Source organism: Otolemur garnettii, unplaced genomic scaffold (assembly GCF_000181295.1).
Source record: "Otolemur garnettii isolate 467f Iridium unplaced genomic scaffold, OtoGar3 scaffold00035, whole genome shotgun sequence".
Classification (NCBI taxonomy): Eukaryota; Metazoa; Chordata; class Mammalia; order Primates; family Galagidae; genus Otolemur; species Otolemur garnettii.
In genome coordinates this window covers 4,584,539-4,598,649 of record NW_003852430.1, presented here as the reverse complement: position 1 = coordinate 4,598,649, position 14,111 = coordinate 4,584,539, and the positions used below count along the sequence as shown (strand labels likewise).

The 14,111-nt window shown below is 39.9% G+C and overlaps 1 protein-coding gene across 2 annotated transcripts in view; it reads left to right on the top strand.

Moving 5' to 3' along the window:
- The window catches only part of COL21A1 (collagen type XXI alpha 1 chain), a 122,722-nt gene that overhangs the window by 27,586 nt on the left and 81,025 nt on the right, over positions 1–14,111 (top strand). For both annotated transcript variants that reach the window (XM_023513144.1, XM_003789660.3), the window contains 2 exons: positions 13,731–13,784; positions 13,883–13,936. In XM_023513144.1, the coding sequence (XP_023368912.1) occupies positions 13,731–13,784; positions 13,883–13,936 (108 nt within the window). The remainder of the gene's footprint in view (positions 1–13,730; positions 13,785–13,882; positions 13,937–14,111) is intronic.

The window sequence follows — 14,111 nt, the reverse complement described above, 5'->3', positions numbered from 1 at the left end:
TAACTTTTACCCTGAAGGGGTGGGAATGTTGTATCATGAATCAACAATGCTCAAGAAATGAAAAAACTGCAGACCTTATTTTAAATCATCAATACTTCAGCCATTAGGATAGAAGAGTTGCTTAAGTTCCTGAGAGAGGTTTGCTAAGAAATTAATACAAACCCACTAGCCAGCTTTTGAAGAATAGTGACGTGCTGAGGCCTTTTATACCAGTGTTGCACAGGAAGGGGTTAGATAAATAGGTGATCCTCTCTAGAGAAAGATTCTCAAAGCAGGGAAGCTGGAGAGATAACAAAGTGGTGAGGAGAGAAGCTGGCAGTGGGCTGGGCTTAGGACTCTTTATAGAGCAAAAAGAGGGGGAGGAGCCAAAGAGCTGCTGTGTGATTGGCTGCAGAGCATGATGACAGTCCATTCTAGGGACTTTGAGAAATGAAGTGACCGGTTTTGGTTTATGATTTAAAAAGATGAATATGAATGTTATCTGGAGAGTAGATTTCAGAGACAAGAGTGGAAGAAGGAAGACTATGAAAAAGGATATTTCATGATTCTAAATGAGGGATAAGAGTAACCTGGACTAGGGTGATGTGGTAGAATAGAAAAGTGATCAGATTCAGGATTATTTTTGAGGTAAATCTCACCAGAATTGCAAAAAAATGTAGGCAATGTGGGGTGTGAAATAAAGAGAAGGATCAAAGAAGAATCAAAAGATTTTAGCCTGAGCCACCAGGTGGATTGTGGTGCCATTTGCTACACTAGGAGAAACTGAATGAGATATAGGTTCTGTGGGGGTATCTTCATCTATTTTATGTTGGTATGACTGAATACTACAGATTGCATAATGTATATTAAAAAAGTTTACTTGGCTCATGGTTCTGAAGACTGCAAAGTCCAAAAGCATGGTGCCAGCATTTGGAGAGGGTGTGCCTGGATGCAGCGTGTGGTGAAAGCATGAGCTAGGAGGCGGAGGGTTGGGGGAAAGCAAAAGAATAAGGGGGCAGAACTCCTCGTTCCTTACCAGGAATTCACTCTTGCAATCATTAGCCCAACTCCAGATGACAACCTTAATCCATTCATGGGGATGGCGTTCCTGTGACCTAATCATCTTTTAAAGGCCCTGCCTCTTAAAACTGTTACAGTGGCTATTAAATCTCCAGGTGAATTTTGGAAAGAATAAATTTTAGATCATAGCAGGTGGGTTAAGAATGCATTTTTGAACATGTTGGAGGTACAAATTTGGTACATAGACATATATAAAGATGTGAGAGTAGGTGAGATAATTTAGGAAATGAGTACAGATAAACAGAGGAGAGGAACCAGCAGTGGACTGAGCTTAGGGCTCTGTTGCAGAAGAAACAGAGGGCAGGATCCATCAGAGGAAACAGGGAAGGACTGGTCAGTGAGGTAGGAGGAAAATCAGGAGAGTATGTCATCCTATCAGTTGTGTCACTGTTGTCAAGAGGTCAAGAAAAGTGAGGCCTGTGACTAACCTACTGGATTGGCCGTATGGGAGTAATTGAGGATCTTGATAAGTGGGATTTCAGGAAGGGGTAAAGAGAAAATAGAAGATAAGAAAAAGGTGATAGTGACTACAGATGCTTTGGAGAGATCTAAAGGGATTAGTAAGATGTGGGACAAAAGCAGAATCTTTAAACGATGGGAGCTATTTTAGCATGTTTTTATCATGATGGAAATGAGATGAAAGGGGAGAGTGGAATAGAAGTTTGGGAAGTAGGTGATATTTGCAAGAAGAAAATCCATGGGTAACCAGTCCATGGAGGGCATTGGTTCCAGTCACCAGAGAAAAGTTTGGCTGGGATTAGAGGATGGGCAGGGAAACCTTATATGGTGTAGGGGGCCAAACTAACAGCACAGAAACAGGTGGTGTGTTTTAGGGAAGAGGCCAAGGACATTATCATCAGGCAGCTTCTCTCTGAATTGAATCAAATTGAATAGACTTAAAACCTAATATCTCCCCTTTATCTTCGACCCCTGGGATATTCTAACATTTGCCTTAGTATTTCTCTTATAACCCATCCCTTTCTCACTTTAGCCTAAGATGTTATATGATTGTGTTGCATTTCCTCACTGCAATTCCTTTGGTCCACTGAAGGTACTTCCCTGATGTGCTGCATGACTTGTGTCCTAATCACACTGAGGGAGATGATTTTTCTAAATGGGAACCTCCTCTGCCTGGAGATCCCTTTTGGGGGACCTACTTTTTCTGAGGCTAGCAGCTGAAGGGCTGCACCATCTCCAAAGCAGAAACACTTCCCAGGCTGATATGTCATCTGCTGGCATGTCATGACCACACGGAGTTCCCTGACAGTACTGCTAAATTCCTTAGGCCTTTTGCATTTTCAGTGATGAAGATTTCTGGGCAATGCTTGCAGGGGAGTGCTTCCACAGGCTATCTGCTTGCAGTTCAGTATCTTCCCAGGAATTAAGTGCTGGAGATTAATTATTGTTAGCCTGATAGAATAACCCTGGATACTGCTCTATGACCAGTTTAAGTTATAACAGACTTATGGCTTCATCTTGTTCATTGCATGTATGTATGTGTTTTTGTGTATGTGTATGATTTTGTGTATAGGTATAGCTACTGTAGCATCTGATAATAGTGTCAAAGAAAGAAAAAAAAAACATTTTGGTAAGCCCAATAATGGTCTCCCCCAATTGTCCATATCCCAATCTTAATACCAGGGAATGTCTCCTTACATGGCAAAAGGGGCTTTGCAGGTCCATAGGTCACCATGAAAGTTTTGAGTTCTGGTCTATTATTTCACTTCCAAGAAACACAGTCAGCAACATCCTTTTTGGTTCACTTATGCAAGTTTCAACTTGCTCGGCTTATCAGTGTTGCCAGGAGGGCTTCGTTGCTTTCTATCCATGCAGATTTTATGTCTCTTGATTTTCATATACCTCAAAACTTTCATAATGACCCATGTATGGTTAATTTAAGGATCTCGAGATGGAAAATTATTCTACTTTATCTGGGTAGCCACATGTAATTACAAGGTTCTTGATAAGAGGGAGGGAGGGAGAGAGGGAGGAGGGTCAGGGTTGGAAGAGGACTTTAAGTGGCAGAAGCAGAGATCACAGTGAGGTAGCCACACACCAAGGAATGTAAATAGCCTGAGAAACTGAACAGGGAAGGAACAGATTTCCTCTTACAGCCTCCACAAGGAATATAGCCCTGCTGACACCTTGATTTTATCCCCCTAAGATCTATTTCAGACTGCTGAATTCTCTAGAACTGTAAGATAATTTTTGTTGTTTTAAGCCACTGCGTTGGTCCATAGCAGCAGCAGGAAACTGATGCACCAACTCAAAGTCTGTTTTCCCCTAAGGTATGGCTTTTTCTTAAATACCTCCCTCCATTTCCACTCGTGTTTCTTTCTCTCTGCAGGAGATGTGAGGTTGGGTAGCCCAGCAGGAAGGGCAAGCAAACCTGGGAGCCAAAACAGCTGAGGGCCATTAGCGTGTGTTCGTGGCCAGCGGGTGTGGGAAGGTGTGGGTGGGGCCTCTGGCTGGCTATTGGAGCCATCTGGACCAAGAAAACTTGGATGGAACAATTCGAAGGGAATTCTGCTTTGTTTGGACTTGTTTCTGTGCAACCCCCCTCAATAAGCATTTGAATCTTTTTCACACATCATACCCAGGCCAAGTCAACTGAAGCTTTAAATAGGAAATTATTCCACTCTGGAGAAATACTAATTTTCACGAGGAAAGTACCTTCTGCCAAAATTAAAGCAGAATCAAACCCTTCCATTTCTTTCCCATTTCTCTATCAGTTAAATAACTCCTATCAGCACATTGTCTGAGCACATTTTCAATTTTATCATTATGAGAGATAGAGAGAGAGAGAGGAAGGGGAAATGGGTACCTATCCTGCTAGGTAATTCAGAGGCATACAACAACTAAAGGCATTCTACTGATATGACATTGATTTTTAAAAAGAAGACCAGATGTGGAAATAGCACTAGTTTATGATTTTATACAAGTTTGTATTTTTATAGTGCTTATTCCTGTTTTCTGTCACTATCAGGTACTTTTTATCAAGTCAAGTATTTGACTGAAACCAAAACCCATGCTGATCATTGGCGAGATCTGGGGTTGTTTTGCTCTCTCCTTGTCCAAGTTGCTTTGCTTCTATGGGGCTCAGTTTCTGCATCTGGACTATGAGAAGATGCCTCCAGATGAGGCCCAGGTTCCCTCCAGTCTGACATTCTCAGATTCCATGAAGGTGACCTCATTTGCTAAGAGAGAGGGAGACCAAGCTATAGAATGCTGAGATGATTTTCCATATGAATGGCTTGAAGGAGGGAGTTGGGAAGACTGATAGTGAGACTGAAGAGTGGGTTGGTCTGTGGGGTCAGTGGGTCACACTTAGTGAGCTCCTCTTGCCTCTGCCCCCTTCACTGTGCCATTGAGTGGACTAGTGATGCCAGGATATGGCCACCTTTCCGTGGAGGATTAAACCTAGTAGTTAGCACAGGTGGAGAATTTCAAAATTATTTCACTTATCAAACCACACAATGTGTGCACATTGGGGGAAGTTTAGTAGGGCTTGCATTTGAATGGTTAGGAGGAAGAAGGGAGGGAAGATTACCTGGAGTTTTTCAGACCATTGTGATGAGCTTGGCTTTCCATTTAAGTGAGCTCTGGAGCCATGCAAGTGGCACAGGATTCAACGTATTTTTAAGAGGAATAACTTTGGCTTCTATATTGAGAACAGATTTTATGAAGATGAGGGCAAACAGAAAGAAAACAGTCAGGAGGTTCTGGGAATAATCCAGGAGTGAGATGATGGCAGCGAGGATGAGAGTGGCAATGGTGATAGGGAGAGAACTGCTTATGTTCTGGGGATATCTTGAAATTAGAGATGATAGGATTTGCTGATTGAGTGGGTGTGGATTTGAGAGAAAGTCATCAAAGCAAGTTCTAATGATATGTGCAAAAATAAGTGAGTGAAAGCTGGGTGAGGGAAATCAGAATTTAGTTTTGTCTATGGCAAATATATATGTTAGACATTCAAGTAAAAATTTTAAGTAGAAGCTAAATGTACGAGTCTGATCTTCAGGGTCAATTTCCCTTTTGTGAAGTGCCTTTTCTTGTCTTTTGCCTGTTTTCCGTAGGGATGATGGTATTTTTCATCAAAATAAGATCTTATGCATTAAGAAAATGAATCCTTTGATATATATGGTGTGCATATTTCTTCCAATTATTCATTTGATTTATAATTTTATTTTTAATTTTTGAAAATGTAATTTTTTTCCAGAACCAAGTATTTTCTCCTTGCATTTTTTTCCAGTATTATTTTTTCAGCATTACATATTTTACTATATGCTAATTTTCATTTGTTATGATTTTTAATTCTTGATTTCACTGGGAATTTAGTTTGGGGGTGACAAAAAGATTGGAGAACTTGAAGAATAAGCTATTCTGATGGTGAAATTTAACTGGAATAAATGTATAGCTCTTACTGTCTCTGAGATGTGATTTAACCTTGATGAAGAAGATCAGGACATATAATAGGGCTGTCTAAAAGGCTGATGCAATTTTTGGCCCAGTTAATAAATACATGATATCCGTATTGAGAAAGGTGACATTCCTGCCCCTGCAGGGTTGGGATTTGGTTTAGGACGTTCTGCTTGAGGGACGTGCAGGAACTGGAATGCATTCAGAAGAGTGTAACTGGGATCATGGGAGAGCTCAAAGACAGCCTGTAAGGGAGGATTTACTGAACTTTGGGCGTAATTCAAACACGAGATGCTACTTTCAAACATTTAACAATGATGGTAGAGAACAGGAGGGCACGGAGGAAAATGAGCTCTTAGGCCTGCAGAGCAAGCTTGACGGGGAGGGAACAATTAGTAGTAAAGCCAGTAGGACTCAGGAGACCTGCTTTTTATGCTTTCCTCCTTTCAGAGCCTTAACTGAATGTGGTGCCAGTTGTGGACTCCACAGTTTAAGAGCTGTGGGGAATGTGGGGTTGAGTGCCATGGAGTTTAAAGAATTGGAAAATGGAATACATTCAGATGAAGGCCAAAGCAATGGCTATTGTTTAGCTTGGAGAAGAGAATTGCAAGAGGCGGTTCGGTAATGAAGTGTATGAAGCATCCTTCTGTCAAGAACAGTTTCCACCTCAACTCTCCCTTCGCCTCCGTCTGGGCTTCTTAGCAAGCAGATTTACTTATTTATTTAGTGTGTTCCCTCTTCTTCTCACACTCTCCCCCTTTTTGTTTTTAAGATTCATTGCCTCACTTTCTCCCACTGCCCTTCCACACACACTGCTCTCTCCCCTCATGAGAGTCTTGCTCACGGCTAAGCTAAAATACAGACCATTCGCCTTGAATGAACTATCCTGTACTTGCATAGTTTACCTCTCTTTTTCTGCAATAAAATAGTATTTAAAACTTGTATCTCCATCAAGCTTTCCTAGACAAAGCCTTCACCTGAGTGAAAAGGGATCGACATATGTAATGGGCTGCCTAAAAGGGTGATGTAATTCTTGGCCTAGTGAGTAGATACATGACATCTGTATTGAGAAAGATGACAGTCCTCCCTTGGGTGTGTTGGATTTGGGTTAGGATTCTACACATGAGGGGCATGCAAGAACTGGAATTTATTCAGGAGAGCGTAACTGGGAGCACGGAAGAACTCAGAAGATAGCCTGAGAGGGAGGAGTTACTGAACTTTGGGTGTCATCCAAATGAGAGACGCTGCTTTCAAATAGTCAAGAAATATGGTAGAGAGCGGTGGACAGGGTGAAAACCTGCACTCGGCCTGCAGAGTGAGCTCGGCGCTGTGTGTTTCTACTGCATGTGAATTGTTAGCCGTAAAACAAGAGGAACCCAGGAGACAAGCCTGATCAGCTAATTCAGTTTTCTTTTATACTCTCCTAATGTAGAAATCACATGTGGAACATTCCATGTTTATCGTACCTGGCTCTGAACTCATATACTTAGGTTTTACATATTGTAGGTCGCATAGAGAATGTGTGTAGACATGGTATATTAACAGATATGCACACGCTGTTATTTGTATATTTCTGAAATTCTTCAAAGACCTGTGCTGTGACACATATAGCATTTGTGCTTTTTTTCTTTCCTCTTAATTTTTTGATTAAATCATGACTGTTTATTAATGCATTTATGGGGTACAATGTGCTGATTTTATACGTACTTTGGAATGCTGACATTGAACTGGTTAACATAGCCTTTGCCTCACTTACTTAATTATTGTGTGAAGACATTTATAGTCTGCTCTTAATAGAGTTGACAAGTATCCTGTTTTAAAGCTAAGTTTATGCTTAGATTGTGTCTTCTTTGGATTGTAATCGGCATGAAAGCAGATTACCGTTCCTGTGAGAGTTCTCTGTGCTGGGGACTGGTTGGATTAGTATCTATTCATCTATTGGTTTGCTTCTCTATTCATCCTGTCGTTCAGAATGACGTGCTTGTTATTTGTTGGCTGTTTACTGTGTTCTTTTCTAGGCTTAGAGAATATGGCAACAAATAAAACAACATAATCCAAACCCATACCCTGCCATTTTAAAGGTCGCATTCCACAGAGGAGCTAGATAATAAGTACGAAGTATCAGATGGTGTTAGGGCTATGGAAAGTGCCAAAAGTCCCAGCAGTTGGGAGGCTGAGGTGGGAGGATCACTTAGCCCAGGAGTTCAAGGCTGTAGTGAGCTACGATCAGCTCCAGCCTGAGCAAGCAAGACCTTGTCAAAAAAAAGTACAAGGGAGAAAATCGAGCAGGGCAGCAAGAGAAGAGAATGAGGTTATAAGTATCAACTGATCACCTCCCCTAGAATATGGAAAGCATAATTACTGGAGAAGCAGGTTGAGAAGTAAGAATTACTAAAAATGGTATCAGCTACCTTAACAGGTTGTTCATTTTCTATTTGAATTAAGCTTCGTGTAACTTTAAGTGTAACTTTACTCAGGGAATGAGGCAACTTACCAAAGTTTCATAAAATTCTGTGAATCTAAAAGCCTAGCTCTACCTGCAGAGATTGCCAGGTGCGTGCTTAGCTCAAGGCATATGTTAAAGGGAACAGGATGACGTTATTCTGCATTTATCATCCATCCTCCTTTCCCTGCAGGAGGGAAGATTAGATTGAGATTAAATTTCGTCAACAGTGAATGTACTTTGCTTTGATTTGAAGTAGAAATTCTGTTTCCTGCATAGCGGTGTCATATTAGTCCATAAAAATGTTTTTCACTGTGCTACTTCGCACTCGTAACCAACTGAACTGTATTTCCCTCCAGAGCCTCATCTCAGTCAGTGATATCATCAGCCATCACCACTGCACGAGCCAGAAATCTGGGCATCACTCCACAACTCCAAGGCCCTCCCCTCTCATAACCCATTGTCACATTAGACTAAATACACACTGAATGGATTCCAGTTGTACCTACCATTCTCCTTTCCCTGCAGAAACCTCCCACCTGACTCCGTGCTTTTATTTACCTGCTCTAATCCATCCTCTAGCAGGAGTGTCCAACCTGCAGCCTGTGGGCCGCATGTGGATTGCGTGAGGACTGTTTTGATTATCTGTGGTATCAGATATTGTGAAAATTATGCACTAACTTTTTTCTTTTCTTTTCTTTTTTTTTTTTGTTTGTCAGATTTTGTTAGTGTTTGTTTATTTAATGCATGGCCCAAGGCAACTCTTTTTCTGTCAAAGTGCAACAGAGCAAAAAAAAGGTTGAACATCCCTGGCTGAGGATAGCAAGTGATTTTTTCGGGTCTTTAGTCTTGTGTGACCTCCTGATTTAAATGACTTTGGTGACTTGGATAAAGATCAGGTTTTTTGAAGGAGCCACAGCTGTGTAGGTAACCACCAGTCTCCTGTTCAGTCTTGTTTTAATCTCCCTTTCAACTCTGTAGAGTTGCACACCCTCTCCTGTGGCATGGCATATGGAAGGTACTCTGGTGCACTGTGCTTTCTGGAGAATTGTCTTTTAGGAAACCTTCTGACTGCTGTTTCTTTCCCTCTCATAGAAGCATCACTCTTTCTTAGACATTAGCTCAGGTATAATTTTACATATGTTAATATAACCATTTAGTCCAGTAATGTCAGCAATCAGTGAAAGCATATAAACTTTGACTGATGGTTGGGTTAGGCCACACATTCCTTTTTACATTAGCTATACAAAGAGGGAGATTTATGAATTTTCTTGGAATTTAATTGTGTAGCGCTATAAAGTCTGCCAAAGACTAGAAGATTCCACAGTGCACATTAAAAATATACACTTGATTTGAGTTCCTTAGTTACCATGGCTGTGTACCTAAGAGTATCTGTTGGAATTTTGGAAAACTTTGAAGAAAATTATGTAATAGAATAAACTTTAAATCATCTTCTTACATTTTGAAAAGAAGGGTGACATCTACTATTATTTCTCTGGATTTTATTCTTATTCATTAAGTTGAGCATATTTAAAAGAAGCCAATATTTCTACCCTGCTCACTACTTTGAAAAAAATATATATATTTATATTGGCAGAATATTTTATGGTATGATTAGAACTGGGCTCAGTAGAGATGGTGACCCGTGCACATTTTAAGATTTTATTTCCTTAATTTCCATTTTCAATGCTATACATCTTTCCTGGAGCCTTGTAACTATGAATCATGGAAGAACATGAAATTGATTCTGTCTTCTTTTCTTCAACCCTACAATTTGGCAGTGAGAGTATTTTTTTCCCCTAAAAAGTGACTCATTTACAAAGAGGCTTTCTGTGAACATGGAAAAGACTTAAATACTGTCAGAAATCTTGCAGATGAGGGTAGGGTGGATATTTGGACCTGCTAATCATTGCAAAATGGCAAAAATTTGAGTAAAACAGTATTAATCAGACAAAGATCATAGGAAAGTTATAGTTCTGCAGTGAAACACAGAGACTTGTGTGTTCAGAACAATAAAAACTCAGTGAACTATTTAAAAAGCTTATCGTTTTTCCTGTCAGAGGACATTTTTCTTGTTCTAAGATACCCCGTTATGAGTCAACCCCATGTTTTCTTTCTTTCTTTTCTTGGAAATTGTTCTGTGTGGTAATATTCTCCCCATTAACTTTTATTTTCCTGATCGTTATTCCAAAACTGGGTTTTGGAGTTTCATCCAGTTTCTTCTGGTGTTTTGCCCTGGGATCCCCAGCTTGGACGTGGTTGGATTCTCTGTGTTTTGTTACCAGGCATTGTTTCCTCTAGCTTCTAAGAGCAACTGTGAACTTCTTTCTGCAATTACGAGTTCAAAGTGCATCTCATTGTGTGTTTAAAGAATATACATGCCTCAGTATTCTTACATTATAAGGAGCAATTATTACCCTTGTATGGTGATTCCTTCGAGGATAAAACAAGCATTTAAAATATATAGAGGTAAAGTTTGCATGTTGAGCATTAGGTGTGCATGAACATTGCAAATGGTTTAGTCATAAAGATGATGATGGGATCTGCCATTCCCAAGGCACTAGTGGTGGCTATTGAGGCTAAGGAACAACGTTCTGCATGAGTGTTCTTGTGCTTTTGTGCAGTAGTCCTCAATCTAAAGAAAACAAAGAAACTCACATCTGCCAATCTGCCAGACATCTTCACTTATGACTCCAATTGTTTCTTTTCAAAAGTGAAGTCTTATTATCTCAGTTTGTGGTAAAAGACTTTGCTGGGCAAAGTGACTTCACCAGAAGTTCATAGAAAGTAAAGGGAAGAGTAAAATTTGAACCCAAGGTCCTTTCGAATTTTAAAGTTCGTTGTCTTTCCACTTCACTGTGTTGCCTCCCAGGATTTGGGGATTTGATGACTTGAGGTCACATCATGAGTCAGAGGTGAGGTGGGAACACAGCCCAGGGCATCTCCATGATGTTTTAATCTGTTAAAAATGTAACGCGTCCTCTCTCACAAATGCACCGTACCAACTTCTTTGAAGAGGAAAGGCAACACAGTGACTTTTGATCTTTTGTAAAAGATGACTTTTCTTAAAAAGGTAAAAAGCCAGATAGGACTTTTGGCTTAACTTTTGAAAAAATAGGAAACAAAAGTAATTCATTGCATGTGAACTTTGCAGAGGCCTGACCATTTTGATTGACAGCCAATCTCCATGGTAACTAACTTTCTTTTGAGGAATTTTAGGAACATTCCTTTCCTCTAGGCACTCAGAAGTCTAAATAATTTAAAAATAGTCGTACAAAATGAACTTCTTTGAATATGATGAGTCATTCTAGAATTATTAGATTTGCTCCACCAAGAGGCACTTTCTGGTAGATGATGTTCCCACTGGCTCTGTCAATTTACTGTGTAACTTTGGGCATGTTACTTAACCTTCTGTGCCTTACTTTCCTCATCTGAAAATGGGGATAATTTAGAAGCTACATTATAGGGTGCTAGTGAGGAGGGAATAAATTAATATATGTGAAATATTCATGGTAAATATCATATAATCATTACAATTATTATTTTTTCCAATGACAGCAGCCTATTCTAAATGATGTCAGATTATCCAGAGGATACCCAGAGGGTTCTGAAGGATCTGAAAGATGTTCTTCATGGTGGCATTCATAAGTCATCTAGTTCGTTCATTGCTAACAGTGACAGAGTTGAGATTCGGTTTTAGGCCGATCTGATTCCAAAGTGGTTGAGAGGAGGAGATTCAGTGAATAACTAGAGTGGTAGAGATAGGGGGCTGAGCAAGCTCTAGGTAGGTTAACTTTCTTCTTTTATTTGACTGATATGGAGAACAGGAAACACGTGATATCACTAAAAGTTTCAATTTTCTACAGAAAGGTTCCTTGGGGAAAGAGATTTTAAACATTTCCTGCAGAGTGGGGGACTTAAAGGTTAATTCTTCCAATGCTTAATCAATAAAAATGTGCCCCCAAATGTTTTCAATGCTATAAATTCAGAAATGAATTGAAACTGGTCTCTGATCTTGAGGAGGCCCATACTCCAGTGACAGAGACAGTGCTAGTCCAGACAGCATGTTCTGGGCTTGAAAATTGCATGTTAATTTATATGGAGTGTGGAGATTGATAATGAGACTTACTGTTCACTGGCAAAGTGAAGTGGTTAAAGACTGGGAAAGGGGACTCAAGGTATTTGAATGCCATGGAGAAATTACAATGATATACTCTATGAAGAATTGAATGGAGTACGAAGGCAGGGATGATGGTTGGCGATAAAAGCTGTAGAGTTGGCACAGTTCTGGAAGGAGCTGTAAAAGCATTTTACAAAATAGGAAATGTAAGTAAACGTAAATGGAAAAAAAAAAACAATCTACACTGATCTTTCAGAGATCATCATTCTTATTAGTGTGGCTAGCAAATTGTATTCCAAAGAGTGTTTGAAAATGTGGGGATAAAAACAGAATACTGATGTCTCTATTATGGTTAAAAATGTAGCTCAATATGAAGGTCAGCACCGACGGCCATGAATGGCCACTTGGAAATAAAGCCCTTGGATCTAGGAATAAAGATGGAATTGGAAACCTCAATGAGATCTGTGTTAATACTGTCGGCACCAGAAACCAGTACCCAAACACTAAGATCCAAGAAAGGTGGAATCTGAATAGGGACTGGGACTAAAATGGAATCTGATAGTGGCAAATGCGCTTGCAGGTGCCAGGCGGCTCGGGTTCCCCTGATGTGGAGCCTGGGAAACGTGGAGAAGTGATCATGGCCTGCAAGTTTGTTTGGAGACTTCAGGAGTCAAGTGCTGAGTGAACAATGAATAGTTTGCCTTTTTAAAAAAATTTTTTATTTTTGAGAGAGACTCATTAGGTCACCCTCAGTAGAGTGCTTTGGTGTCACAGCTCACAGCAACCTCAAACTCTTGAGTTTAAGCGATTCTCTTGCCTCAGCCTCCCATGTACCTGGGACTACAGGCAACTGCCACAGTGCCTGGCTATTTTTTCTTTTTGTTGTTGTAGTTGTCATTGTTGTTTAGCAGGCCCAGGCTGGGTTCGAACCCCACCAACCCCAGTGCGAGTGGCTGGTGCCCTAACTATTGAGATACGGGTGCCGAGCCAATAGTTTGCCTTTAACTAAAAAAAAGCTGCGCTGTTCTACCAAGGTTCCAGTTTCTGGAGGGATATGAAAAAAAAAAAAAAGGGGTGGAGATGAGACTTTTCTGCTCCCTTAGCAGACAGCTCAGACCTGGGGGTAGGGGTCAAACTGGATGTGTCATAACCACACTCTTAAGTAACATCAGCAACTTTCTAAAGTAACAAATCCAAAGGTTATTGTAGACTTAGTCTAAAGAATAACACTCATCAAAATTTAATTTATTCCAGGGATTAACTCAGATGACCATTCATCAGGTAGTTTAAAAATGTATTACATTTATTTAATCTGCCAATGTCCTGAGGTTTTTTTTTTCCTTTTTTCCTTAAATATGTTGAATATGTTCCTAATATATTTAGAACCTTTCTTTGGGAGCTGTGAACAGCTCTTTATTTTCATCTAAAAACTTTCCTTTTGACTTAAGATTTTCTGTGTATTTTTACTTGAGAGAGATATTCAAGATCTTTTCTTGTACATTTGAAGGATTTCATCAATTGGAAGGGTGAGACTTCCTTATTAAGCTTTTGATACTTTATTATTTGAGAAAAATCATGGAGTAAAGTTTTAGGTGTAATACACTTGAGACAAGGTAAATCCTGAAATTGATAGCTATGTGTCGTAAATATGGTGAAATATTAATTGTTCATTGTTTTATTTTTCTTTAGGGATATCAGGGAATTGCAGGATCACCAGGTGTTCCAGGATCTCCAGGAATACAAGTATGCATTTCTTTTATACACATTAGATTCATTAGGAATCTAATTTCCAGTGAACAAAAAATCTTAATTAACATAATTTTATTTTGTGGTTCATCTAGGGAACTCAAGGACTGCCAGGTTACAAAGGAGAACCAGGGAGAGATGGTGAAAAGGTAAACATACCCAAATAAAAATGTAATCAGTGGCTTTCATCACTCAAAGACAAAGGACGTGAGCTCTGATGGCTCCCATTCAACAGCGTTCACCATGGTGAATTCCAAGAATTGTGGGCTCTCACCTAATGGGCACAAGGGTATGCCCAACAGCGTTCACCATGGTGAATTCCAA